The sequence below is a fragment of the Larimichthys crocea genome, chromosome X (genome assembly GCF_000972845.2).
Source record: "Larimichthys crocea isolate SSNF chromosome X, L_crocea_2.0, whole genome shotgun sequence".
Classification (NCBI taxonomy): domain Eukaryota; kingdom Metazoa; phylum Chordata; class Actinopteri; family Sciaenidae; genus Larimichthys; species Larimichthys crocea.
In genome coordinates, this window is record NC_040020.1 from 12,324,278 (window position 1) to 12,351,792 (window position 27,515).

At 39.9% G+C, this 27,515-nt stretch overlaps 1 protein-coding gene across 2 annotated transcripts; it reads left to right on the forward strand.

The window, feature by feature from the left end:
• Positions 1–1,847: 1,847 nt before the first annotated feature.
• Positions 1,848–27,515, forward strand: LOC104939321 (complement C3-like). Of its 2 annotated transcripts, XM_027282794.1 has the most exons (41): positions 1,848–1,965; positions 3,139–3,334; positions 3,495–3,657; positions 3,891–3,961; positions 4,187–4,275; positions 4,978–5,060; positions 5,157–5,244; positions 6,329–6,431; positions 6,565–6,685; positions 6,854–6,969; positions 7,245–7,391; positions 8,963–9,062; positions 9,186–9,274; positions 9,379–9,570; positions 9,712–9,867; positions 10,160–10,286; positions 10,850–11,006; positions 11,092–11,180; positions 11,718–11,857; positions 12,293–12,505; positions 12,801–12,864; positions 12,975–13,064; positions 13,804–14,010; positions 14,123–14,198; positions 14,343–14,502; positions 14,583–14,678; positions 15,176–15,326; positions 15,572–15,657; positions 15,839–15,916; positions 16,026–16,178; positions 16,821–16,883; positions 18,229–18,310; positions 18,493–18,541; positions 18,785–18,875; positions 18,976–19,062; positions 25,234–25,336; positions 25,625–25,714; positions 26,166–26,258; positions 26,348–26,431; positions 26,777–26,921; positions 27,044–27,515. In XM_027282794.1, exons 1-41 carry the CDS (start codon positions 1,883–1,885, stop codon positions 27,198–27,200), a joined length of 4,728 nt encoding a protein of 1,575 aa, XP_027138595.1. In that variant the 5' UTR covers positions 1,848–1,882; the 3' UTR covers positions 27,201–27,515. The 2 variants fall into 2 exon arrangements, with proteins under 2 accessions (XP_027138595.1, XP_027138596.1); XM_027282795.1 differs by lacking the exon at positions 25,625–25,714.

The window sequence follows — 27,515 nt, forward strand, 5'->3', positions numbered from 1 at the left end:
AAATACCAGCAACAGTGTGTGAAAACCTTGTGAAGACTTACAGAAAACGTTTGACCTCTGTCATTGCCAACAAAGGGTATATAACAAAGTATTGAGATGAACTTTTGTTATTGACCAAATACTTCTTTTCCACCATAATTTGCAAATACATTCTCTAAAAATCAGACAATGTGATATTCTGGATATTTTTTTCTCATTCTGTCTCTCATACAGTCCCTGACAAAAGTCTTGTTACTTATCCATTTTGTAGAAACAACAGCTTATAACCTGACTTTTAATTAATCCATTGGTTTTAGAAATGGCTCATATGAAAGCTAAAACCCTCCCAAGTTATGTTTAATGTACTAAAATAAATTTGCGTCACTGAAGAAAGATTGATTATTTAATGAACACAGGTCAGATTTTGGCAAGACAAAAGTTTTGTCGCCTACTAATGTGAAAATTAAACATAATTTACTTCAAATACAAAAATATGTTGCATAACATCAGTGAATTAAGTAGTGGTGCTGTGAGATCCATATTTAATATCTTGTATGACTTCCATGAGCTTAAAGGACTGCATCCATGCGGTTTGGCAATGATTCACACAATTCTGGCATGACAGTAGTTCTCAGTGCTCCAGTTTTATAGCAGATTTTTTTGTAGTTTTCACATAGAAATTGACCTATTGATTTATTGTTAGTCTCATGTGACAAAAATGAGTTACACCGCTCTTCTAATAAATTGTATCTGTAATTGTAATGTAATTGTATTTGCAATAATGTAATTCTAATTGTGTGATTACATCTTCCCAATCATAACATGAAAATCAAGTGTAATAATCCCGTCATATTCTCCTTTGATCTGATATTTGACTATCTGATATTTTTTGGTGAAACTTGCACAAACTGGGTTTTGATGGATACTGAGTGATTGTAAGTCTCAGTGACAAATGAAATACAGAAACACAATTTCAGAGGATGCAATCATGCATTCCTTACACTTACACTGTCTGTTTTGACTCAGCCAATGAGAAAAAGCAGTACAGAACAGTGACAGTAATGCACGTATGGGCTTTTAAATCAGTGCAAAATTCTTTAAGAATTGTAACAATATTTCAGAAAATGTACTTGAGCAATGCAGAAAAAATATGATACCAACAATAAGCCAAGGGATTTTCTGCTTTTGTAATCATTTTCTATAATGATAGCTGGTAATGAATATTGGAAGAATTAGTTGAACTCTGTTGCATTTCATCCATGTTTGTGTAGCGTAAGCCAAAGTACAGTGGTCAATAATGCCAGTAAATGGTGAGTTTGCACAGTGATGCATTGCACCACACACAGCAATGAGTCCACTACCAAGATGAAATGTTTTATCGATCCCGTGCTGGATCTTTGTCAAGATAACCAATAGATCACACATTTTGTATGAAGTCCATGGTTTACCTAAATAAGTTCCACATCTAAGCAAATACGCTGTTTTGCAAAGTGGGTGAACCAAAACACACTCAAACAACCATTGAGAAAAACTAAATAAAATCAACATCATAAAATACTTGAGCATGTCGCTGTTCCTCAGTTTATCAGTAAGTCAGTACATACCAAGCAGCATGTCTTTAATTTTTCTCTGCAGAGAGGTGATGTCTGCCCCCAACTTGTTGCGGGTAGGAACGGCAGATCGTGGTTACTCATTTAAGTATCGTGACAACTCTAGTTCACGTTCAGTCAAACTAAGACTATACTTTCAGGGATTGTTTCTATACAGTAGTTTCTGACTTGAGAAATGTGTTTCTAACGTGATTGGTCTTGGCTTAGGAAAACTGAAAGTGCAGGCAGAGGGAGGCAGGTCAAGTGGATAAAAGGAGGGTGTTGCAAAGCGAGAGTTTACATTGACAGCAGATATGGTATCAGGTAGGATGGTATGTCGGAACATGCTGTGCTTGCTGGCCTTTCTGGCTTTTTCTTTGGCTGATGGCTCCCAATTGTAAGTAGACCTGCCTCACCTTCACAGACTCTGAATGTCTGTTCAAAATTGCTTTGAGGTTAAAAGAGCTAAAATCTTGTTAAGCCTGCTTCATAATAACCATATTGTTATGACTATATCTTCCGTTTTTCTTGGTTGCTTTGACACAATTCTGGCATGACAGTAGTTCTCAGTGCTCCAGTTTTATAGCAGATTTTTTTGTAGTTTTCACATAGAAATTGACCTATTGATTTATTGTTAGTCTCATGTGACAAAAATGAGTTACACCGCTCTTCTAATAAATTGTATCTGTAATTGTAATGTAATTGTATTTGCAATAATGTAATTCTAATTGTGTGATTACATCTTCCCAATCATAACATGAAAATCAAGTGTAATAATCCCGTCATATTCTCCTTTGATCTGATATTTGACTATCTGATATTTTTTGGTGAAACTTGCACAAACTGGGTTTTGATGGATACTGAGTGATTGTAAGTCTCAGTGACAAATGAAATACAGAAACACAATTTCAGAGGATGCAATCATGCATTCCTTACACTTACACTGTCTGTTTTGACTCAGCCAATGAGAAAAAGCAGTACAGAACAGTGACAGTAATGCACGTATGGGCTTTTAAATCAGTGCAAAATTCTTTAAGAATTGTAACAATATTTCAGAAAATGTACTTGAGCAATGCAGAAAAAATATGATACCAACAATAAGCCAAGGGATTTTCTGCTTTTGTAATCATTTTCTATAATGATAGCTGGTAATGAATATTGGAAGAATTAGTTGAACTCTGTTGCATTTCATCCATGTTTGTGTAGCGTAAGCCAAAGTACAGTGGTCAATAATGCCAGTAAATGGTGAGTTTGCACAGTGATGCATTGCACCACACACAGCAATGAGTCCACTACCAAGATGAAATGTTTTATCGATCCCGTGCTGGATCTTTGTCAAGATAACCAATAGATCACACATTTTGTATGAAGTCCATGGTTTACCTAAATAAGTTCCACATCTAAGCAAATACGCTGTTTTGCAAAGTGGGTGAACCAAAACACACTCAAACAACCATTGAGAAAAACTAAATAAAATCAACATCATAAAATACTTGAGCATGTCACTGTTCCTCAGTTTGTCAGTAAGTCAGTACATACCAAGCAGCATGTCTTTAATTTTTCTCTGCAGGCAGGTGATGTCTGCCCCCAACTTGTTGCGGGTAGGAACGGCAGAAAAAATCTTTGTGGAGTGTCAAGACTGCACAGGAGGAGACATTCCTGTCGAAATCATTGTGATGAACCATCCGACTAAAACCACAAGACTGGCAAACACAACTGTGACCCTCACTAGCGCACAAGGTTTCCAGGCACTTGGAGAAATAACCGTAAATTGAATATTGTTACTGAATTATGTATAATATATGTTAGTGTTACTTGTACTTTTATTTTCATGATCACGAACAAGAAGTCTAGAATCCAGAAATACCCATGAAATCCCCCGTCCTGCTCCTACACACTGTTTGTGTCTCTACATACTGCTTGCAGATCCCTGTTGGTGACTTCAGTAAGGATCCCAACATTAAACAGTATGTGTACCTGCAAGCACAGTTTCCTGGCCGACTGCTGGAGAAAATCGTCTTAGTGTCCTTCCAATCTGGATACATCTTCATCCAGACTGACAAGACCCTCTACACCCCCAACAGCAAAGGTGAGTTCAGTACTCCATCAGTGCTGAAAAATTCACCTCATACCTTTGTGAGAATGAATCTACATAAGTGAGGCAAGTTATTACCATAAAAAATAGATCACACTATCTATTTCTATCAGGTTGACTGTTAGCTGTTTAACTACAAATTACAGTAAAAAAAAAAAGTAAAAAAATTGTTGACAAAGAAAGAGTTCTTTAACTTTCACCTGTAAAATGTATTCTTTGTGTGTCAGTTCTTTACAGGATGTTTGCTTTGACACCCCATATGGAGCCTGTAGAGACTTCTGTTGACATTGAGATTGTGGTACTGTATTTTATCTTTGAGCACATAATTGAATGTAAAGCAGTAGATTATTTCTTTACAAATTACTAAAATAACAAAAACATATCTAAAATGTGTCACTTGTTGACCAGGCTAATGGATTATAGACAAGACTTACTGCAAATTATGGCTGTGACTTACAAAATGAATTTGCAAAGTGGCGCAGCTCACTTGTAATATAATTGTTCAATACTGGTTACTTTTTAGACCCCTGAAGGTATCATTTTACCACTTGATGTAGTCTCTCTGAGATCAGGGATCTATTCTGGAGATTACCAACTTTCTGAACTTGTAAGGTGAGTATTTTATTTTGCCCCATTCAGTGCCAGTACCAAAGGGTCCCCTGACACTGAAGGTGCAAGGAACCTATTGTATTGTATTCTATTCTCAAGTGCATTTTTGCAAACCTTGTAAACTCACAAAAGAGGAAACGCGAAAAATTGTTCTGCAGTGAGTGGGTCTGGGAGTGGTCAGGGGTCTCTATAGGGTCCCAAAAAGTTGTTTTGATGATCACAGAATTTGGTGGGAATATTGCTTTTATCATGAAGTACAGAGCCTGCTCTGCTTTATTGGTGTTGCTGTTTGTACAAGCACAATAAACTTGTCCACATCAGATTCTGTCACACCCTTTTCAAGGTCCAAGTTGGTCTTTTTTTGCTCCTGTTTACTACATTTTTACCTTTTACAGGCGTTGTTTAACAAACTCCTCCTAGAGAATGAATTAGATCAACTCTATATTTGTTCAGTCTTATCTTATTTCAGATATCACAAGCAAATGTGGATAGATGGAGTAAGGGTCAGCCTTGGAAGCAGTTAGGGTTTTGGTGCCTTGCTTAAAGAAGTGAACAGGCACCTTTCCAGCGGCTACCAGCCTACACCCCATAACTTAATAAATGACTTCCTGTGTTACCTTCACTCACTGAATGTTATGAATGTGTAATTTTTTTTGCATGATTATTGAAATATGTGTTCTTGTGTGTGTGTGTGTGTGTGTGCAGTTCTGGACTGTGGAAGGTGGTGGCAAAATTCCACAGCCATCCACAGCAGAGCTACTCTGCTGAGTTTAAGGTTAAAGAATATGGTCAGTCCCTTATTACCTACACTGTTTTTTAAAACCTACACAACATTAACTTGCTTTTTGATTGAAAATGCAAAAAAATTATGATTACATTTTCAGTGCTGCCTAGTTTGGAGGTGAAACTGATGCCCATGGACTCCTTCTTCTATGTGGACAGTCAAGAGCTCAGCATCACCATCAAAGCTGAGTATGTAAAGGTTTTAGTTTTGTGTCTCACAAAAGATCAGGGCCCTGTTTCAGAAAGCAGGTTTAGTGAAAACTGAGATAAAGGAAACTCTTTTCCGTTCCAGAAAGAGAGATAACTTAAACTCTGGATCAGTTACCGTGGTAACTTACTCTGCAAACCTAAGTCTGTATATCATATCAAAGCATGTTAAAAGGTGCATTAATAAGTGGCTACAGTCAATGACACATTTTTATTTTTAGTATTATTATTATTATTTATTCCTGTCATTGTTGGCACATAAGAATCACTGAAGTGCCATAATAAGGTAAAGCTCCCCTTTGGTGTCATATTGGGATTTTAGTTATCAACACAAGAAAAGATATAATCAAAATGTATTAATATTTTTGGCATTTTGCCACTTCCATGGAAAACAATCTCACATGTCAGCAGACCAGTCAGTAACAGAACCCAGTTTACTACTCTAGTAAGTAGTCCGACTCTTAGTAATGACCCAGAACCAAAGACGATATCATGTCCCTGTTCAGTCAATGCAGTACAGTAATGCTTTCTAGAGATAATTGGATTTCCCAAACTGAATAAATACCACACATATGGACACAAACTGCCTTGCTAGTTCAGTCTTGTTGTGACTAAGATATTTGCAGAAAAAAATATTTTTTCTGTGGACAGATTTACTGTAGCTTCTAGCTCATAGCCGTGTGTCATTGACTGAGGTCCAAACGTCAAAATGTACTAAAAAAACACAATGATTTCACAAATTCACAACATTTTTATCTAATCTAATTATTCTGCTTCAGTTCATGTTAGTTACTTTGGCTTTTCAAAAACAACAATTTCTTTGTGGTCACTAAATTGTTTGCATTCTGGCTTGCTGAGTTCAAGGTTAGGTTCAGAGTTTGTTAATCCTGCTTTCTGAAACAGGTTTGATTGGTAGACTGAGTGGAGTAGAAACTAGGGGGTGCTGTTTTTCGAGGTTATGTTGGGCTTCTTGTTGATTTAGAATGTTGGTAACAATGTTATAGTTACATTTTTAATTGACCTGACATCATCCATCATCATTCATGTGCTTCTTGTGTGGTTTCAGTTATGTAACTGGTGAAAATGTGGATGGAATGGCCTATGTGATATTTGGAGTTATTCATCAGAATAAAAAAAATAGCTTTCCAAGTTCTCTTCAGAGAGTGGCGGTGAGCACTTTCTTACTCTTTGATGCATCTCTGTTTATCATTCTGCGAGTTGATTGGTCGGTCTGTACTGTACAGTATGTGTCTGTCGGGTATTGACAGCCATTTGTTCGCTGACTGTTTGCTGCCACACTAGATCCAGAGAGGTATAGGAGCAGTCACACTGAGGAGAGAGCACATCACACAAACCTTTCCAAACATCCTTCAGCTGGTGGGGACTTCTATATATGTGTCTGTCAGTGTTCTGACAAAGAGAAGTAAGAAAGATAGTTTTGTTTTGTTTCGTTTGTATGTTTGTGCATTGGCATTGTGTAATTTAGATTTAAGACTGAAGACAAAGTAAATTTATTATCCATTTCATTGATCCTTATTATATGATTTAAGGGCTTTATTTTATAGTTTATGTGTGTATGGATAATGAACAGGTAATGAAATGGTGGATGCAGAGTTAAGAAATATCAGGATTGTCACATCACCGTACACCATCCACTTCAGGAGAACGCCCACATACTTCAAACCAGGAATGTCCTTTGATGTTACGGTAAAGTGCATTTTATTCATATTTACATTTATGCAGAGTGACAGTAAAGTTAAATTCCTAAATAAATAAACAAACAAACAAACATGATTTATCCTTTAAAAATATGGCTTTTCTTAATAACTCATTACTGATACACACACAGGGTCATTATTGACAATTATCACATTTGCTGCAAAAAATAACTATTTCCAAAACAGTCTTAAATCTTAAAATGTTTTAATATAATTTAATTGGATGTTTTCTGATGGTTCAGCTGTTTGTGTTTCTGATGGCAGGTTGAAGTTGTGAATCCCGATGACTCTCCTGCACAAGGTGTTGCAGTAGTGGTTGATCCAGGCCAGGTGCGAGGCTTCACTGCAGCCAATGGCTTGGCAAGGCTTACCATCAATACACAGGCTGGGACTAACAGACTGACGATCACTGTAAGTCTGGGATTTCTTTTACCTTCTTTGCATTACATCCTGTTTTTCTTGTAGTGAAATCAAGCAGAGCCATCAGCTAACTCTGGAGCACTATGCAGATTTTTAGCTTCCCTAGCTCATTGTTGAGCTGCTGAATTTGATAAAATATTACTAAAATGTGGAGTTAGAGGTTAAAACAGTTTTTCACCAGTTTTCAGTCCAGGATTTTTTTGGCAGTTCTAAAGGGCGACTCGATAACACACTGAGGCCACCCTGAGCATACCCCTGCACTTCTAGCAGTGAGACAGAGATGAATTCATCTCACTCAAGTGTTTCAAAGTTAGTCATGTCATTTCCTGACCTTATCTGATATGTTTTAGATGCTTCAAAGTTCAAAGAGAATGTGGCTTCAGCACATTCAGCAGATATGCCCCCACAGTCCTGGAGCTGAGAATACTGCAATTTTTTACCCGATTGCGACTTTTCATAAACTTGTCTGTAGTCAAATTTGGCTGCTTTGTTTATAACACTTTCTTCTTTGGTCTGACAGACTCAGAACATATATTTATTCTTTCTTTATATGGATTATAAAGGGGTATTTCACTGCAGGGAAAATTGTCTTTTCATACAACTGGGCTGTCTATGCAGTAGAAAGATGCAAATATTTATGAAATTGGTGTTTTATAACCAGAGAAAATGGGCTCTGGTATTCTCTTTTGTTCAAAAAGTAGAAAACCTACGACAGACCAACCCAACTGTTTGTGTATTTTATGACTGATTGACTATATAGGGATCTTAGGTGGCAGCAACACTTCAGGGTGTCGGGTCAGGACACTGTTGGCATGTTCAGTGGATGGCATTAATAAGAGGGAGACTCCGTCAATAAAGTTCAAGCTGTTTATCTGCATTTGGGTGTGAACAGGTGTGTGTGTGTGTGTGTGTGTGTGTGTGTGTGTGTGTGTGTGTGTGTGTGTGTGTGTGTGTGTGTGTGTGTGTGTGTGTGTGTGGTTGCTGCAATACAAGCACAACAATACAGACTGATTAGAAAATAAAGTATAACTTAGGCATGAAATATACTGAGCTAGATATCTCTAACCAGATAACATATGAAATACCGCTCTAGATTAATTATGAATTTAAAGTGAGCATTAATCAATGAAACCAGAATGAACATTAATCCACAGGCTTAGATGCAACATAAGAGTGACATACACTGCTGCTGATCAATTAGCTTACAGTATGCAATGTATAATCAACAGAAATTAGCAACACAGCAACACAAGACTCTCAGGCTATCGCCAGTTAGCGATTAGCTCCAAGTCACTCGTTAGCGGCTAATTGTTCGTCACATTATACAAAAGTCACCAAAATAGACTCATGGATCAACACAAACATCAACAAAGTGTAACACAAGTAAACATCATAACTCACGGCTCAATGGACACACACACTGCATATCATTCACCTGACGTTTGCTCTGGGCTGAGCACAGCAGTGTGGGAATTCACATGTGCAGCAATATAAACAATCAAAGAACCGTGCACAAAGGAATGATCTTTTGTACATGTATGCTTACATGTGTGTCTTTACAGGCAAAGACCGATGATCCTCGTATTACACGTGAAAAGCAAGCAACAGCCACCATGGAAGCTCTCCCATATAAGACCAGAAACAACAACTACATTCACATAGGTGAGGAGCGTCCTGAAATAATGATGGTAAAAAGAAGTACTGATGGTGGTGGCAGTAGCAAAGTACTGTAGCTACTAAATCTTTTCAGTGTCTAGCTCTCATTGCAACATGTCATTTTTACAGGTGTGGATACAGCCGAGCTGAAATTAGGAGACAACCTGAAAGTCAGCGTCATCTTTGGAAGGCAGCAAAACAGTGACATCACATACCTGGTGAGACGTGTACACATGTAGAACTATTTTTGTTGCATGCCACAGATTGTGTAGTATATACACACATGTTGGATTAGTGCTAATGTATAAATCTGTGTCCACAGATAATGAGCAAAGGTCAGCTGGTGAAAAATGAACGTTACAAGACAAGAGGCCAAATACTGATTTCCCAGAAAGTTCTCATAACCAAAGAATTGCTGCCATCGTTCCGCATCATAGCCTACTTCCATACAGATGATAACGAAGTGGTAGCAGACTCTGTTTGGGTGGATGTCAAGGACTCCTGCATGGGCTCGGTGAGACACACAGCACTCACCCACACCCACACACACAAATGGATAAAGTTATTTGTGTATTTCTAGGACATATTTTTTATGAATTAAATTGCTTTAACATATACAAAACATCTTTCTATTCATTGACCTGCTCACGTTTAGTTGAGGTTGGAATCCTTGAGGCCCGCTCCATCATATAGACCTCACAAGATGTTTGGTCTGAAGATCACTGGAGATCCAGAAGCCATCGTGGGAATGGTGGCAGTTGACAAAAGCGTCTATGTCCTAAACAACAAGCACCGCCTCACCCAGAAAAAGGCAATTTCTTTAACATTTGTTTAAAAAACTTGAAATAATGAAAAATTAGCAGTTCTGTATTTTTATTTTGGGACTCCACTATACTGGCCACTAAAATATCCTCAATTATCTTATACTTGCCTTTATGCAGCCCCTCAGTTTATCTCTAAAACAAACTGCTTTAGCTCCTGTCTCTTTAACAATCGCGCCGCCAAGGCGGTCTGACCGACTGTTTTAGTTTTTATAATGCAAATTAAAATAGACTCTGCTTCTGATTGTATTTCTGTATGTGAATGAATTCCACTTTGCTCAGATGTGGGACATTATAGAAAAGTACGACACAGGCTGCACACCAGGTGGAGGGAAGGACAGCATGAGTGTGTTCTATGATGCTGGGCTGTTGTTCGAGTCCAGTGCTTCTGGGACTCCCTACAGACTAGGTGATATGACTTCACTCTCCACTATGACTCTTTTCTACCTTTTATTAGTCTCGTTCTGTACAGGTATGTTTGAGTTTACTGCTCATCATTATCTTTAAGTATCTCAAAGGGATGTACGGGCAAAGAAGTGACAAATTCATAACTGACTGTGCTTTAGTCGTCTGTCAGACAAAAACTTCACCAAAGATACTCCTCATAAATATGTTTTTATTAGTGTACGTGGAAATAAGAATATTTACCTTTTATATCTACAGACACTGTTGTCCATGTCTATGTGGTCCATCTGCCACGTTTCTAGAGTCTACTACTTCTTTTACAAACCAAATACTCGCTCTAGATAGGGCAATTTGTGGTTTTCACACAGACTCTAGAGTGTCCTACGTATTTGAAAGGGCGAGTTGTATTCTGTTGGATGTAATTTGCAATTAAATAAATGTAAATAAATCAAATAAAATGTTGGATTACTCTCCTCTATTTTAATGTCAATCATGTCATGAACACCAAGCAGACTGAATATGTACTTGTTGGGTTCTGTTTAAGAGCTTGTCTGTTTGTTTTTCCAGATTTAAAGTGTCCAGCCCCCAGCAGAAGAAAACGAAGTGATGAGGACGACATGGCATATCTTGACAGCTATGAAATTGTTTCCCGCACCAAGTTCCCTGAAAGTTGGCTGTGGGCAGATATCCACCTGCTTGCCTGCCCTCGACAAACACCAAACTGGTGAGTCAAGTGAAACATACACACAAAAATACAATAATTCAAACTACCCTTAACCTCTCTGAGTGTAATATTTTCTTTGTTTCAGTCAAACTACATCATCTGTGAAAAATGTTCCTTTACCAGATTCAATTACAACCTGGCAGTTCACTGGCATTAGTCTGTCAAGAACTCACGGTGAGGTTTTAGGTTTTTCTGCACAACCAACTTTTATTTACATTAATTGTGGTTATAAGAACTCTCTTTGAACCATTAATTGCAATATTCTATGATCTGTCCCAATCTTTTGTCCCTCTCTGTCAACACATTTCCTGTCTGTGTCAACTGTCAGCCATCAAATAACATCAACATGTCAAAGCTTGCTTGTAACGTCTCAATGTTCACTTGTTATATTGATGTTTGAATGTCAAAATCAGTGTTTGAACCTTTGTCTGGTTGATTAATCTTTCAGTCCTATGGAAGAGTTCAGTGGTAGAACGCCTGTGTAGTCTTCCACAGCTCAGGCAGGGGTTACTGAGGCAAACAGTATGAAACTTAGCAATCGAAGCTTTCATTAGGCTGCAAGAGAAACCCTCTCCAATTTGTCAGGTTCTGAAGGAGGATTCTCCTTTTTGGTGATGTAATTTGTTGTTGTACGTTTTACCACATCTTCTGTCTCCTCACCATCCTTTCCCCCTCTTTCCTTTCTTTTTGTTTCATTTATCTGTCTTTAAGGTATCTGTGTGGCTGATCCATTAGAGGTCATTGTCCGGAAGGACTTCTTCATTGATCTCAGACTTCCGTACTCTGCTGTCCGCGGAGAGCAGATAGAAGTTAAGGCAATCCTCCATAACTACAGCCCTGATGAAATCACTGTAAGTCTGTGTCACTCTGCTCTGGTTTTTAAAGTGTAAGTGCACTCCCAAATTTTGCTAGCAAATTTAAAACATGCAGCAGAGAGATGCACAGGACACGGGAAGCGTGGCCTCATGTCTACGTAGAATGTGACACATTGTGAGGTAACACTGATATTTTCTTAAGTTTAAGGTGTGCTCTGGTTCCCCAGGATTTGACAGTATATCAGATGGGACTTCCATCCTGTCGTGAACTATAAAGGACCTGGTGCATGACCTAGAGGGTTATCAGACTAGCTAGTTCCAGGCCTGTTGTAAAAGGTGTAAAAAAAGTCTCAAATTGTGGGTTGAGGTCATGTGAACGGAAAATTTATCAGATTATCTGATCATTCATTAGGTCTGTGGGAAACCAAACCAAATTTTGTACTTTTTTCTCTTGTCTTTACCTTTTTCAAGGTCCGTGTGGATCTGACTGAGGCAGAGCATGTGTGCAGTGTAGCCTCTAAACATGGAAGGTATCGTCAGGAAGTCAGAGTTGGGGCCAAAACTACACTATCTGTACCCTTTATCATTATTCCGATGAGGTATGGACAAAATGACATTGAGGTCAAAGCAGCTGTTAAAGACTTATTGCTCGACGATGGAATCAGGAAGATGCTGCGGGTGGTGGTAAGAGAGAGAGACAACAGAACTTTTATACCCAACCATAGAAATGACCTATTGCAGTCCAAGCCTAATAATTACTATAATAATATACATGATTTGAATCTATATGCTGCAATTATATGATTATATTATATTTTCTCAGTGTTTTTGTGTGTATCAAACTAAATAGGAAATAAGAGTGAGAAACAAACCGTGAAACACATTAAATCATTGTTTTATTATTATTAATATATTTTGTCATACAGGTTCCTGTAGAAAAAGATATTTATAATGTGTTTTTGAACTGTTTTTTGTCCAGCCTGAAGGTGTATTAATAAAATCCTCTAAGATTCTAATACTGAACCCTGCTGAGAAAGGTGTTGGTAAGTTTGCTATTGAAGTAGCTGCAATAGCAAAATACTGTAATAACTGTTTTTTTTTGTTTGTTTGTTTTTTTATTTGCCAAACCCTAACTTACAATCTCTTCCTTTAGCCGGTAAACAAGATGAATTTATCAACAGTGGAATTCCTTTGAAAGATTTGGTTCCAAACGCACCTGCGACAACACAAATTTATCTGACAGGTGAGAACATATGTCATCATGTAGTTAAGCAGATTGTAGTTTAAAATTGAGGAAATTATTTAACAACGTGACATGATTAATTAGCAAGTTTAGCTAACATTGTAAACATTATTCTGCCCACACCGCACAATCAAACTTATTGTGGTCTCTACAGTTGCCATTGTTACACAGCGAGCTGAGGTGACAAATTGAAAAAGTTCAGCTATCGTCAGCTCAAACTGTAGTGGCAAATACTTGTGCTTTTCCTTATATCAAGTTTGTTGTTGTCAGGGGTAGATGATCATGCTTCAGCGAATAAAGACATTGTGATCAGTTAGTCATATGTATGTTTGTATTCACTCAATAATGCCATCACTGCGTCACTGTAAGGTGTGATTGCCTTTCAGTATTTGCTTTAGTACAGCTATATTTAAAAAAAAAAATAAAACATTTCAATCTGTAGTAGATGAATGAATAGAAAAAAGAAACTGTGGTGCATTTGCAAAAAGAGGTGGTCTGAGCATTTTCAAACAATTTAATGGCAGATTGAGCTCCAAAATTCCTAAACACAACCTCATCTGCAGCTCTCCACACACATCATCCCAATAGGTGCGAATGCAAAGAAATTGCAATGCAGCAGCATTTGTGCTACCACAGACTTTACGCTAATATGGTAATTATGTTATATTTTGGCAAATAATGTGATCCTCAACATTTTTACATTGCCCCTTTTTATCTATACCTTTATCTGTCTACACAGGAAGAGAGCAAATAAGTGCACTGGTGGAGAACGCCATTAGTGGGAACTCTATGGGTACTCTGATCAGACAGCCCTCAGGCTCTGGAGAGCAGAACATGATCCACATGACTATGTCCGTCATTGCAACTACATATTTGGACAAAACCAACCAGTGGGAAACTGTGGGCTTGGAAAAACGTAATGAAGCCCTCCAACACATCAATAGGGGTAGGCTGCATTTGTTCGTACAGATACCAGAAATTTGCTATGAAATGGACAAGATTCAGTGCAGAATTAAATAGCAGCCAGTAAAAACATTTATTGTTTTGTTTATGTCCAGGCTACCATAATGAGCTTTCCTACCGTAAACATGATGGGTCTTTTGCTCCATTTCCCAGTTACCAAAGTAGCACGTGGTGAGGCATCCAAACATCCATGAAGTCATACATAAATGTTTTTAATTCATTTGAATGGTGGATGTTCAAATAAATTACTGCAAGGGAATATGAAACTATTACACCTTCTCTTCTCTGCTCTGCTCTGCTCTGCTCTTCTGTCAGGTTGACAGCTTATGTTGCCAAAGTGTTTGCCATGGCCAGCAGACTGGTGCAACTGCAGACCAGCATCATCTGTGACGCCATCAAGTTTCTGATTGTAAACACACAACAACCTGATGGCATGTTTAGAGAAGTTGGAAGGGTGAACCATGGAGAGATGATTGTGCGTGTAGTGATATGATAACAGCAGTTCTCAAATCTGGTGCTACACAAAAACAATAAAAGACACCTTTTTATGTGTAGGGTGACGTGCTGGGCACAGATTCAGATGCCTCCATGACGGCCTTCTGTCTCATTGCCATGCAGGAGTCACGCCCACTCTGTGCTGCCACTGTTAACGTGAGTAGCTCACCTTGATAAAATGTTTTTATACTTATGATGGGGGGGAAAAACAAAGATTTCTGAAGCAACTCACCATTTGCTAACCCTCGCCCCCATTAGTTACTGTTGTTGACAGAGGGAGACTCAACCTGGCATGCATAAGCTAACATTAGCTGTTGGATTGCAATGTAGTAGTTTGTGGTTGTATATAATAGGCAGTCTACAAGTAGAAAAATGTTATCAAATGTATTTCATTCAAATTTCCCATAGGGCTGGAGAAATCCAAAGCTTGATAGGCCTGGTTACTGGTGGTCACAGGTCAATGTTAGCTCATTGCAGAAAGGCATCAGGTGTCGGCTCACCAGATTCTATGACGTTCCTGAACAGAAGTGGATATTTTTTTAATATACTAATAATTGTAGTTATCTGACCCATGTGACTTTTCATGTTCATACTGAAATCCCTGCTATCCGTCTGATCCATTATTCTCCTTCCTGTCTCGTCTTTCTGTCCAGAGTTTACCAAACAGCATAGACAAAGCAGTGGCCTACCTGGAGAGGCGCCTGCCCAGCCTCACCAACCCATACGCTGTTGCCGTGACATCATACGCTCTGGCCAATGAAAACAAACTGAACCGGGAGATCCTTTACAGATTCGCTTCCCCAGGTGTCGTCACACAGCAACACTCTTCAACTAATATGTGGAAGTCTATATTTGTATAAATTAAAAAAACATTGCACATCCATGAATAATCACTATAATAGGTTTAATCAGGTGACCAAAACATGTCCTTTACATTACAAAGAGACACACATGAACATAAATACACATACAAGGGTGTTTTTGGACATGGTATTAAATGAAGCTTGTCAGTACAGTAATAAGTGTGTGTGACTGTCTGTCTTCCTCAGAGTTGTCCCACTGGCCAGTACCTAAAGGAAACATTTACACACTGGAGGCCACAGCTTATGCTCTTCTTGCTCTGGTCAAAACCAAGGTGAGCATGTCCCATGTTTCTCTTTATGTGGGTTTCAATTGAATTCAAATCAACTTTATTTATATAGCACCAGATCATAACAGAAGAAACCTGGGATTGTTTTTCATGCTTCTCAAAATAAAATAATCATTTCTTAAATTGGCTTTTTAGCTGCCTTCTTTGTTACCTTGTTTTGATAAAGGCCTTTAAAGATGCCAGATCTGTGGTCCGATGGTTCAGCCAACAGCAGAGGGTGGGCGGAGGCTATGGGTCAACTCAGGTAAAACATCTCCTTCTTTCTCTGTCTGAAAGCATTTATGTGTGGTTTTTAGAGCTGTTTTGTTAGGCAATATGGGCTTATGGTATGGATTATTTCTGTCTCTCTTCAGGCTACTATGATGGTGTACCAGGCTGTTGCTGAGTACTGGGCTGTTACAGAACTACAGTATAATCTGGATGTGTCTATTTTTATGCCAGGCGTGTCAAGACTCTCTCGGTACAACTTCAACATAAACAACCAACATACTTCGAGAATATTTAAAGTGAGAGCAAACACACACACATACACACACACACACATATTTTTTTTAGGAGTTATTGTAATGCACCATCTTATTTCTTGTCCATCTTAATTCACAGCACAATCAGTACCTGCAAATCAGATTCAAAATTGAACAGTTCTGGTTGGTCCTGAAAAATATATCTGGGCTTTTAGTTTTCTTTTTCTTTTCCTTTGCACCACAATTCCAGTGAAACAGCTAAAAATGAGACTCTAAGTTGAAATACAAATTCAAAATAGTGGAGTTGCAAATAATATATAACGAGGAAGGTGAAAAATCATGAAAAAGAATAAACTGTAATTTATAGACATATTTTTTGAAATGGGATCAAAAACAAGTGTCGCCCTTGATAGTTTGGTTCAGTGCACACAGGGTCATAATATATATTATGTATATGCTGATATGTGCTGTGTAGTGTACAGTGGGTTTATCAGAGGTCTTTTGCTGCTGGAAACTGTTGGTGAGACCAATAGTAAATGTCCCATGAGATCAACTGAAAAACAGGAGCTAGCTTTTTGTGTGTATGTTTTGAATGATCTCGTAATCGTAAAGTGTTGATTCCAACTGATTGCTTTTCCTTCCTCTGTGTTTATTTGCACATGTCAATATTGTAAATCTCACCAGTTCAACGGTATAAACAAGGATGTAAACGTGAGTGCCACAGGACATGGAGAAGCAACGCTGACAGTAAGTATAACATATTTTTTGTTTCATATTGTATTATCTGTTGTGTATTGCGGTATCCTTTTTAAATCCTGGATTATTGTGAATTCATTGGCAATGTTTCCACAATAGTTGGACCTAATGACAGCTGCATCAATAGCAGCCCTGAAGTCTTTGAGCTGACAGAAATTATCACTATGATGACGGTTATGGATCTCTTAAAGGTGAAATGTGACTGATTACCTGGTGTTACGACCATATATAAGGGATACGAAAAGAAGTAACATAAAACCAGATTTTAAGGTTAATAAACATTATTAACATTATTAAATGAAGGTGAGGCAAAAGGGAACTAAGGGCGAGCGAGTGCTGTTAAACAAACAACCAATTATAACAAAAAGAGAACTCTAACAGAGCCTATGATATCTAACTAGAAAACCAAAACGAGAAAGAAAAACCTCACTAACTAAGTCTAACACTAAATAACAAAACACACATCCGAAACAGCACCCCTGAACTAATGAGTCTAACAGAAATAGTCTACGTGTGATCAGTAACTATAAACTAACTAAACCCTGCCCAGTCCCAGTAAATCAAACACAAAACCTCCACAGTTACGAAATACAAACAAACAAGTATCATCAGATACGACTAAACGAGGCGCGCTCACAACCACTACACAAACAAGTGAAGCCGCCACGATGCTCGGGCAGCTCTGGTTTACAGTAAATGCCGGTGATGCTGTGTTGCTGGGCTCTCTCATTGGCGGCGCGGAAAGGATGCCGCACCAATCCTGGCCCTGCACAGCTCACGGACGTGTTGTCCCCGCCTCCTCCAGTTGGGGCCAACCAGAGACCGGCAGTCGCACACCTGCATTTACCTAGGGGAAAACACTACCCACACACATATGCGCTGGGGCGAAACGGCGGCAGCCGTAACACCTGGTTGCCTTCTTCAGATGTATCAGCAAGTCCTTCTAGGAGTTAGAGATGGCGCAGTAATCACAGAGCTTGATTGTGTAACATTTCACCAACATTTCAAGGTGACGGTGTCTCCAAAATTGACAATCACACGAGGCAGACAACAGACCATCTAGAATAGATACACAGTGCCCTTTGGATTGTTGGTTGAAAAATGTTTTTAATTCAACTGGATGATGTTTGAATTACTAGTCGCAGTGGTGTTGGAAGGTAAATCCTGACTACTTACTTTAGAAGCTTTAGTACTTTAGAAACATTTTAAATTTAAATTTTTCAGGTTGTAAATTAAAAAATAAATCAGATAAGTAATAATTTTCACAAACTTAGATTTTGAACTTATCTCTTTGAGACCCTCGCTTGTTTAAAATGCACTTTTATTTTTTTTACAGATGGTGTCACATTATTACGCACTGCCTAGAGAAAAGGAGAGTGACTGTCAGAAGTTTAACTTGTCAGTGCAGCTCATCCCAGGTAATGTGATGTCCCCTGTCTTCTTCTGTCTGTCTTCCTGTTTGCCATTTTTTTTACTCTTGTGGTCTTTGTCTTGCTTGTAACTATGTGTATGTATGTGTATGTGGTGTATTTACCTGCCATGTATTTATTCTTTTATGAAAAAAACCCCTAAATGCTCATCAAATGTTTTGCTTCTGCAGAGAAAACTGATGATGATGAGAAGATATACAAGCTGAATATTGAGGTTTTGTAAGTACAGTGCAATGAGGTCATACTAACCAGTTTATGGTAACATGGCTATCATAACCTCCATTATTTTATTTCTATCCACTATTTTTCATTCATATCCTCCCCAAAAAAAAAAACAGGTTGAAATGTCTTCCCTGTTAGCAGCTTTATCTCACACAGCCTTTCTTCATTTTAAAATGATAAAGGGCTTTTCTTCCATATCACCCATCTTTTAAATGTATCATATCAACATGTCCCCCACAGCTTTAAGGACAAAGTGCGTGATGCAACCATGTCAGTCTTGGATATTGGCTTGTTAACTGGCTTCACTGTGAACATAAATGACCTACAGTTGGTAAGAGCACACAAAAACACACACGACCAAGTGATATGTATCTTGACTGTACTCAGCAGTAATGCTGACTATTAAACTGTGTGTTTCTATGTCTGTGGAGATGTCCAGAAGACATGGCTCCCCCGTCGCAAGGTACGAGGTGAACACAGACACAGAAAGAAGCTCACTCATCATGTACTTGAACAAGGTTAGACTCTCTTGCTTCTGTCCTCTTTTCAGTCTAACTACTTTTATCAAATTCAATTAAGTTTTATTGACAGTTATTCATAGTTGAGATAATTTTCAATGTTTTTCAATTATATAATTGGGCCTTTAAATACTTCAAGATATGATATATGGATCTCTACCAAATTGTAGCGAACTCACTGAGTATACCAGTCAAAGGTTTGGACACATCTACTTATTTAATGTTTTTTCTTTTCTTTTTTTTATAATTTCCCACATTGAAGATTAATATTAAAGACATCATAAATTATGAAGGAACACATACAGTGCCTACCACCACCCAATGTTCCCGGGGGTCCTGAGCACTTGTTTTCATGCTTTTCCTTCACTCTGCAGTCTTTTTCCAAAACATCTCAATTTGGTTTAGGTCGGGTGATCGGATGCAGCGCTTCATTACTTTACTTCTTGGTGAAATATCCCTTACATAGCCTGGAGGTGTTTGGGGTCATTGTGCTGTTGAGAAATAAACAGCGTCACCAGCAAAGCACCCTGACACCATCAAACCTCCTCCTCCATGCTTCAGTGGGAACCACACATGTAGAAACCATTCTCTTTATCTGTTCGGTGTCTCACTAAGACATATTGGACGTAAATGATAAATTTGGATTCATCAGACCAAGTATATATTTCCACCAGTGTCCATTTCTTGTATTTCTTGGCCCAGTAATTCGACCATTAAGGCCTAACTCACTCAGTGTCCTCAGTTGATTTTGAGATGTGTCTGCTACCTGAACTCTGAAGCATTTATGTGGGCTTTAATCTGAGATGCTGTTAATTTGCAGTTTGCAGAGGCTGTTGACTCTAATGAATTTATCCTTTGCCACAGAGGTAACTCTTAGTCTTACTTTTCTTGGGGCAGTCCTCATGAGCCATTTACATCATAGCGTTTAAAATGTACCATAGCCATGGAATCAAGCAAACAAACGGGATCTACAGTATGTAGTTAACGTTGGAGTCTGGCCAACATAAAAATAATTTCCAGTTAATCAAAACACAAAAAATAAACTTTAAACTAACTTTATATTTTAGATCATTTAGGCTGTTATCAAAGCAACTTCATAATGAGGTGAGGTTTTTATTGTTTTGTTTTTTTACAGCAGGTTTCCACCCAGTCCTCTGTATCAACATATCTCCACCATAATCGACCCAGTCTTTTTAATCTTATGAATGCTGATTCTGTTGTGAAAGAGATCCTGCCATTATTTTGCAGCACAGACTGAAGTCAGACTTAGTCCTAGAAGCTGTTTCATGAACTAAACCATGTAGTGCTTGATTTGCCATCATGAAAGGTCACTGTCTCCAATCTGGGAATTTACGTGAGTTTAGAATCTGGGGAAGAGAATCTTCCAGGTTGGCAGGTCATCATGTCATAAAGTAATGATGGACTGTCGTTTCTCTTTACTAAGTTGAGGAGTTCTTGCAATAATATGGTTTAGAACAGTAGACGAATAGGGCTGTTCACTGTGAAGAACTGTGTACCAACACTACCTCTGAACAACACAACTGATCCCAGGCACATTAATAAGGTAAGAAATTCCACAAATGCACTTTTGACAAGGCACACCTGTTAATTGAAAACTGTTCGGGTGATGACATCATGAATCTGAGAAAAGAGTGTGCAAAGCTGCCATCAAAGCAAAAGGTGGCTATTTTGAAGGATCTTAAATATAAAGCATTTCTTTAGTTACACTCTTTTTGTTAACTACATAACTCCATCTGTGTTAGTTCATAGTTTTGATGTCTTCAATATTAATCCACTATCAGAATCAGAAATACTTTAACAATTCCAGGGGGAAATTATTTTTGTTACAATACTCCAGGAATTCAAGGTTATGTTTATTTATTTATATATAGATAGATAGATCGATCGATCAAATTTATAGTTCAATAATGTGCAACAAATGCAAAAGTAATTGTCCGTGTTTGTGTCAGATTACAGAAGGGGGTGGAATGACTTCCTGTGTCGCTCTGTGGTGCATTTTAGAGAGAGGAGTCTTCTGCTGAAGGAGCTCCTCTGCAGAGCCAGTGTGTCGTAGAGACGGTGTGAAACATTGTCCATTATGGCTGAAGCCTGGACAGCATCCTCCTCTCTGCCACAGTCATCGTACCCAGCTCCTCCCCCACAACATCACCAGCTCTTCTGATCAGTTTGTTTAGTCTGTTGGTGTCTGCAACCTTCAGCCCACTGTCCCAGCATGTTACAGCGAAGAAGATCTACTGGCCACAACAGACTCCTAAAACATCCTCAGCATTGTCCGGCAGATGTTAGGGGTCGGCTTTGGCCCTTTTTTGTAGACAGCCTCTGTGTTTCTTGTCCAGTCAATTTTTTATTCAAGTACACCCCCAGGTACTTATACTCCTCAACAGTATCCACAGGGACCCCCTGGATGGAAACAGGGGTCAGTGGTGTTTTCGCCCTCCTCAGATCCACTATTAGCTCCTTTGTCTTTGTCACATTGAGCTGCAGATGGTTCAGCTCAGTCCAAGTGACAAAGTTGCCCACAACAGTCCTGTATTCACTATCATCACCCTTTTCAATACAACCAACTATTCTGAGTCATCAGAACTTCTGATGGTGGCAGACTTCGGTGCAATAGTTGAAATCTGAGGTGAAGCGGATGAAGAGGAAGGGAGATAGGGCGGTCCCCTGTGTTGCTGACCACCCTGTCAGACACACAGTTCTGTAGGCGTACGTACTGTGGTCTGCCCATCAGGTAATCAAGTCGGACGGATGGTGTTAAAAGCACTGGAGAAGTCACAGAACATAATTTCTCACAGTGCTCGCCCGCTTGTCCAGATGAGTGTAGACGGGACTGGTAGGCGAACTGTAACCGCCTTTGGCACAGGAACGAGGCAGGATGTCTTCCACAACACTGAGACCCTCTGTAGGTGCATGCTCAGGCTGAAGGCTTGACACAGTACTCCACACAGCTGGGGGGCACAGGCTTTTAGCGCCCTGGGAAAAACAACGTTGGGGCCTACAGCTTTGCCAGGGTAGAGTCTCGTCAGCTGTCTTCTCACCAGGTCAGGTGTGAAGGGGGAGGGGTGAGTTCCTCAGGTTCTGGGGGACATGATGCAGAGCAGGGGGAAGGGGTGGAGTAGGTGGTAGTGAATTGAGGTGGTGAGGGGCAGACAAGGGGTCTGTAAGGAGGGGGGCGGGGGGGGCAGCCAGCAGCAGAGTCTTGAGGGGTAGGGCTACAGTATCAAACTTATTGAAAAATAGGTTCAGTTCACTGGCTCGGTCCACACGTCCCTCGAGCCCCCTTTCTACCAGTCTTCTGTAACCCAGTGATGGTTTTCTTGCCACTCCACACATCCCTCATGTTGTTTCACTGGAGTTTATTCTCCAGCTTTCTCCCATAATCTCCCAAAAAGTCCTCCCTCCCTGATTTTAAGTTTGAGTACCCCTTGCACTCTCCTCACCACATCATGGTTGCCATCTTTGAACGCTCTCTTCTTGTCATTAAGGATGGCCTTAATCAGTCCCACCAGGATTTTGCGGGCCTTTTTTGAGATAGTTGCGGCCTAAAATGCCTGATGTTGCATGAGGTTTTCAAAAAAACTGCGGTGAAAGTTGTGGTGCTTTTTACATTTTTGTTCCGATTTTGTTGCTGGAGGAAGTGAAAGTCGTGCCGGGTGCGAGGTGGCCCCATCCCCGGGGCGAGCCCACGCCCCGAGAAGCGGCGAGGTCTGGGCGGGCGGGTGCTGTAAAGCTTGTGGCTCCACCTTCACCCTCGAGCGTTTTCCAAGCCGTCCCAGAGCCGGTCGGGGCGCACCGCTGTGGAGGAAATGCGCCCAGTGGGGGCCAGCCAGTGTTGGGGAGAGGTCCCACGAGGGGATCCTCCCACACTGTGCGGCCGTCCCTGACCACACTGAGTTCAATCCCCCGGGCAGACAGCGAAAAAGTTGCGGAAAAATCGCGGTGATTGGTTAAAATTGCAACACCGGGGCAGTCGGTAGCGTAGTGGGTTAAGCGGCCGCCCCGTGTGTAGAGGCTTCAGTCCTCGCTGCAGCTGGCCCTTGTTCGAATCCTGCATCGGATGGCCATGTACTGCGTGTCATTCCCCTCTCTCTGCTTCCTGTCTATCTTCAGCTGTACTATCATTAAAGGCATAAAAAGGCCAAAAAAATCATCTTTAAAAAAATTGCAACACCACCCTGAATTTGCAGGGATTCACTGAAGTTGCGTTGAAGTTGCAAATTGCAACATCACAAATTCCTGGAGGGTCTGCTTAATGTCTTTGGTGATCCAAGGTTTATTATTAATGTAACAGGTGACAGTTCGAGCTGGGACATTGCAGTCCATGCAGAAGTTGATGTAGTCAGTGATGCACTCTGTGAACCTATCAGTGTCCTCCACGTGGGGCTCACAGAAAGCAGGCCAGTCAGTCACCTTAAAGCAGCCCTGCAGTGCCTCATAAGCCTCCTCCGACCACCTCCTCACAGTCTTTGTGGTCGTAGGCTTCCTCTTCACCAGAGGCACATAGCAGGGTTTAAGGTGAACCAGGTTATGATCAGAGCTGCCCAGAGGGGGGAGAGAAGAGGAGATGTATGCGTCCTTTATGTTAGCATACATCAGGTCAAGGTCCTCTCCTCTCTGGTAGGACAGCTCACGTATTGTTTGAAAGTCGGCAGGACTTGTCTCCCGACAAGATGATGAGGGCACTGGGGTGTTGGGTCTGTAATTTAGAGATGGTGGTGTGTATAGTGCTGCAGGCAGATGTTGGGTTTGCAGAGGGAGGGATGTACAGGACAACGATGATGACATGCGGGATCTCTCTAGGCAGATAGTATGGACATAGACCATGGCAACCCGCGGCTCCAGAGCCGCATGCGGCTCTTTGATCCCTCTGATCTGGCTCCCTGTGACTTTTGAAAATAATTGATGACTATCAAATTAAAATGTTTTGTAGTGTTACAGAACTGTGTTATTGTCGGCCATAACCACGCCAAACGACATAAGAGGTCCCACACATCAGCCTCACTCGCGCCGTACTCCATCCACTCTCGCTCACACACGTGCGCTCCCCCTCTCACCTGCTCCCCCGCCCCCTTGCTCTCATTCAGGTGCATTCACGCACCATGAGAAACCACAGAACTCAACATCGTAACACTGTAACATTACTGCAGGGTCGCTACAGTATCTTGTCCAGTCCTGACCTGCAGACGCTGTGCGCTGAGGCTCAGGAGCAGAAATCACATTAACTAAGTATGATAAATATTTTAACTGCCTATTATTTTGCATATTTATATTTCTTAATTGTTCAGTGAAATAGTCCTTATATTATTTAGGTTGACAGCCAACTGCACACTCCAGTAAAAGGATGACGGCACACAGAAAGAAGACGGCATTTTTTTTCGTTTACTGCCGGTGGATAATTTAAGTTTGACGGTTTTTCATAAATACAAGAAGGACTCAAATAGACATTAAGTAGTTAACTTGAACTTTGGCCTACTACGGCTGACCATTTTTTGTCGTTGTTGTTTCATGCAGAAATGTTGCCTAATTTCATTAAATGTAATAATAATAAAAAACGTTGTATGCCGTGTCATTTTAAATGTCAAAAGGGTTTTGCGGCTCCCGGTGCTTTCTTTACGGTGAGAAAGGGGTCCAAAATGGCTCTTTGAGTGGTAAAGGTTGCCGACCCCTGACATAGACCAACAGCTAGGAGTTCAACATCCGGGCTACAGTGCTGTTCTTTAATTGTGATGTGAGCGGGATTACACCATCTGCTGTTAACTAGAACGGCAAGTCCCTTGCCTTTCCGCTTACTGCTCTCGGTACAATCCCGGTCGGCCCGGACAGTGTGGAAGCCATCTACGGAGACGTTCTGGTCCTTAATGTCCCTGTGCAGCCATGTCTCCGTGAAGCACATCAGACTGCATTCCATACTCTGCGTGGCTCCGCGGCTCTGGTGGTATTTACCAATCTGAGTATAGTGCTCACAGCTATAAAAATCACATTAAGATGTGGCTGCCAAGCATCCTGATTTCACTGTGAACAGTTTTCATTGAACCCACTAATTCTATTCTATTGTGTATGTATATTTCATGGACAAATAGCAGCTGAAACTAAATTGTGTTTTTCTCACTCACTCTTGCACACACTATCCTTGTTTCAATCTCTCCACAGGTTTCTCACACGCGACCCGAGGAGATCGCTTTTAGGATCCATCAGAGGCTGAAAGTGGGGCTCTTGCAACCAGCTGCTGTGTCTGTCTATGAATACTATGAACGTGAGCCTCAGAAACACTTTCAGACAGAAATATAACAAATGATCATGTCTGAACCCCAAAATATTTTGTCTGCCATCAATGTTTGGTTAATGAGCAACTCAGCATCCTGTTCAGCATTGAACAGACACAGTCACATATTCATGTGTGCAAATAGGTAATTGTCATGTTTTCTGTTTGTTCAGGTAATGCAGCACAATAATAATGCATTTCAGACACATTTTTGCATGCTGTGATCAATCAATACAAACATTTTTCAAATATTTTAAATGTCTTAAATCCCTCTTGTAGAGACACCTTGTGTGAAATTCTACCATCCAGAGAGGGAACATGGAGAGCTACTGCGGCTCTGTAGAAATGATGAATGCACATGTGCTGAGGGTAAACAAAAAGACCTAAACTGTCTAAACTGAAATTTGTTTAACCAGAAACTCTTCAATGAAAACTCAGTTGCAAAGAAAAACAACATTTGGTTCAAGGATGTAAATCATAGCATAACTAATGGTTTGGGTGTAACCAATGGAAGCAGGAGTGAAAGTAACAAATTACATTTAGTCTTGTTGCTATAGTTTTTTGTGCACTTGTCAAAAGTCACATGAAAAAGTTGTGATCAGTGGCATAAAAATGAAAAAAAAAAAAAGGAGCCAAATGAGCAGCAGTCACATGCGTCTACAATCTTATGTGGGGTCAAGCACAGATTGATAAATATTTCAATATAGTCAGACTAGAAGATGTGGATAAGCAAGGGTGACAAGCAAACACCTATGTTCAGACATGCTCATGTGCTCAATGGTTTATAATGAGTGTAATTTTGTGCCCACTGTATTTTTAGAGAACTGTAGTATGCAAAGAAAAGGCAAAATCACCCATGATGAGCGCTTAAACAAAGTCAGCGAGACCACACAGACCAGCCGAATAGATTTTGGTAAGCATGTCATTGTAAATCAGAGACGTGTGAGCATGAATGAATGAGAAAGCAAGTGAGCTAACAATCTGCAACTTGTCTCCCCACAGTGTACAAAGTCAATGTGGAAAATTTGACACATGATTTGTCCACTGACATTTACACAGTGCGGATAGTGGAAGTCATTAAGGAAGGTGGGTATTAATCTTCTTTATGGCCACTTTGAATTGCTCACTATGGTGTTTCTAGGCAAACTAAATAAATCCAGATATGTTTGTGATTTCTAGGAGTATGTCACATGTATTTGTGATGTAGTTACAGTTAGTTACAATGCACACCAACCGGGGATAAGGGAAGTCAGTCAGGTGGATGGGCATTTATCTTCTCTGAACTGTTTCCAGAAATGCAGAAAAGTTCTTAACCATTTATGATCTGATAAGAGTAATGCAGCATATGAACAGAGATGATCCTATGAAACCTTTAGTTGTGGTTAATGATGTTCCTCTTTATTTCCCTCTCTTATTATGTTTTAATTACAGAAAGCTATGATGGGAGTCTTCCGGGTAAAATGTGCACCTTCCTCAGTTCTCCGCACTGTAGAGAAGCTTTAGATCTGAGAAAAGGCAAAACCTACCTAATTATGGGTGCATCCGAAGGACTTCACAAAGATGAAGCGAGTCAATCGTGAGTTTTCTCTGGTCTATATTTACAACTGCACTTCAGCAATTCAAATATGCTCATACATAAAAACATGGCCTCTGAACATATACCTAGGCCCAATTTGTTTTTCACTTTGCTCTCCTCAGGTGTCAGTATGTACTCATTGAGAAAACCTGGATCGAGTACTGGCCCACTGAAGAGGAGTGTCAGACTAAGGAACACCTTCAGACCTGCCTCAGCATGAAAGAGCTGGCCATGACCTGCGCTTTGTTTGGATGTCCAACTCAAGTTGAAACTGAATAAAATAATCAAATGCAGTTTTAAACGATTAGATATGGAACGTAGAACTCACAATATTACAGTATATTTTGTTGATTCAAATGTAATAGTCATTGTTGAGGTCCTGACATCACAGCTTTACTGATAGGCAGAAAGTGCTACTGTCTCGCTTCTGATAGCTTTTTAAAGCACATTTCCATAATGCCAGGCACACAAATGAGCTTAAAGCAATAATATTTCAACATTCTTATACTAAATGTTTCCTCCTTCCTGTATGCTTTGCTGTACAAGTGTTGCAAGTCAGATTTTAAAATTGTCATGAATCACTCACTATAATGA

Excerpts from the sequence above, each read along its gene's own strand:
- LOC104939321 (XM_027282794.1), top strand. The coding sequence starts at position 1,883 with ATGGTATCAGGTAGGATGGTATGTCGGAACATGCTGTGCTTGCTGGCC. Across the intron at positions 1,966-3,138 it reads TTGGCTGATGGCTCCCAATT|GCAGGTGATGTCTGCCCCCA; the intron begins GTAAGTAGACCT and ends TTTTCTCTGCAG. Across the intron at positions 15,917-16,025 it reads GAGGCTATGGGTCAACTCAG|GCTACTATGATGGTGTACCA; the intron begins GTAAAACATCTC and ends GTCTCTCTTCAG.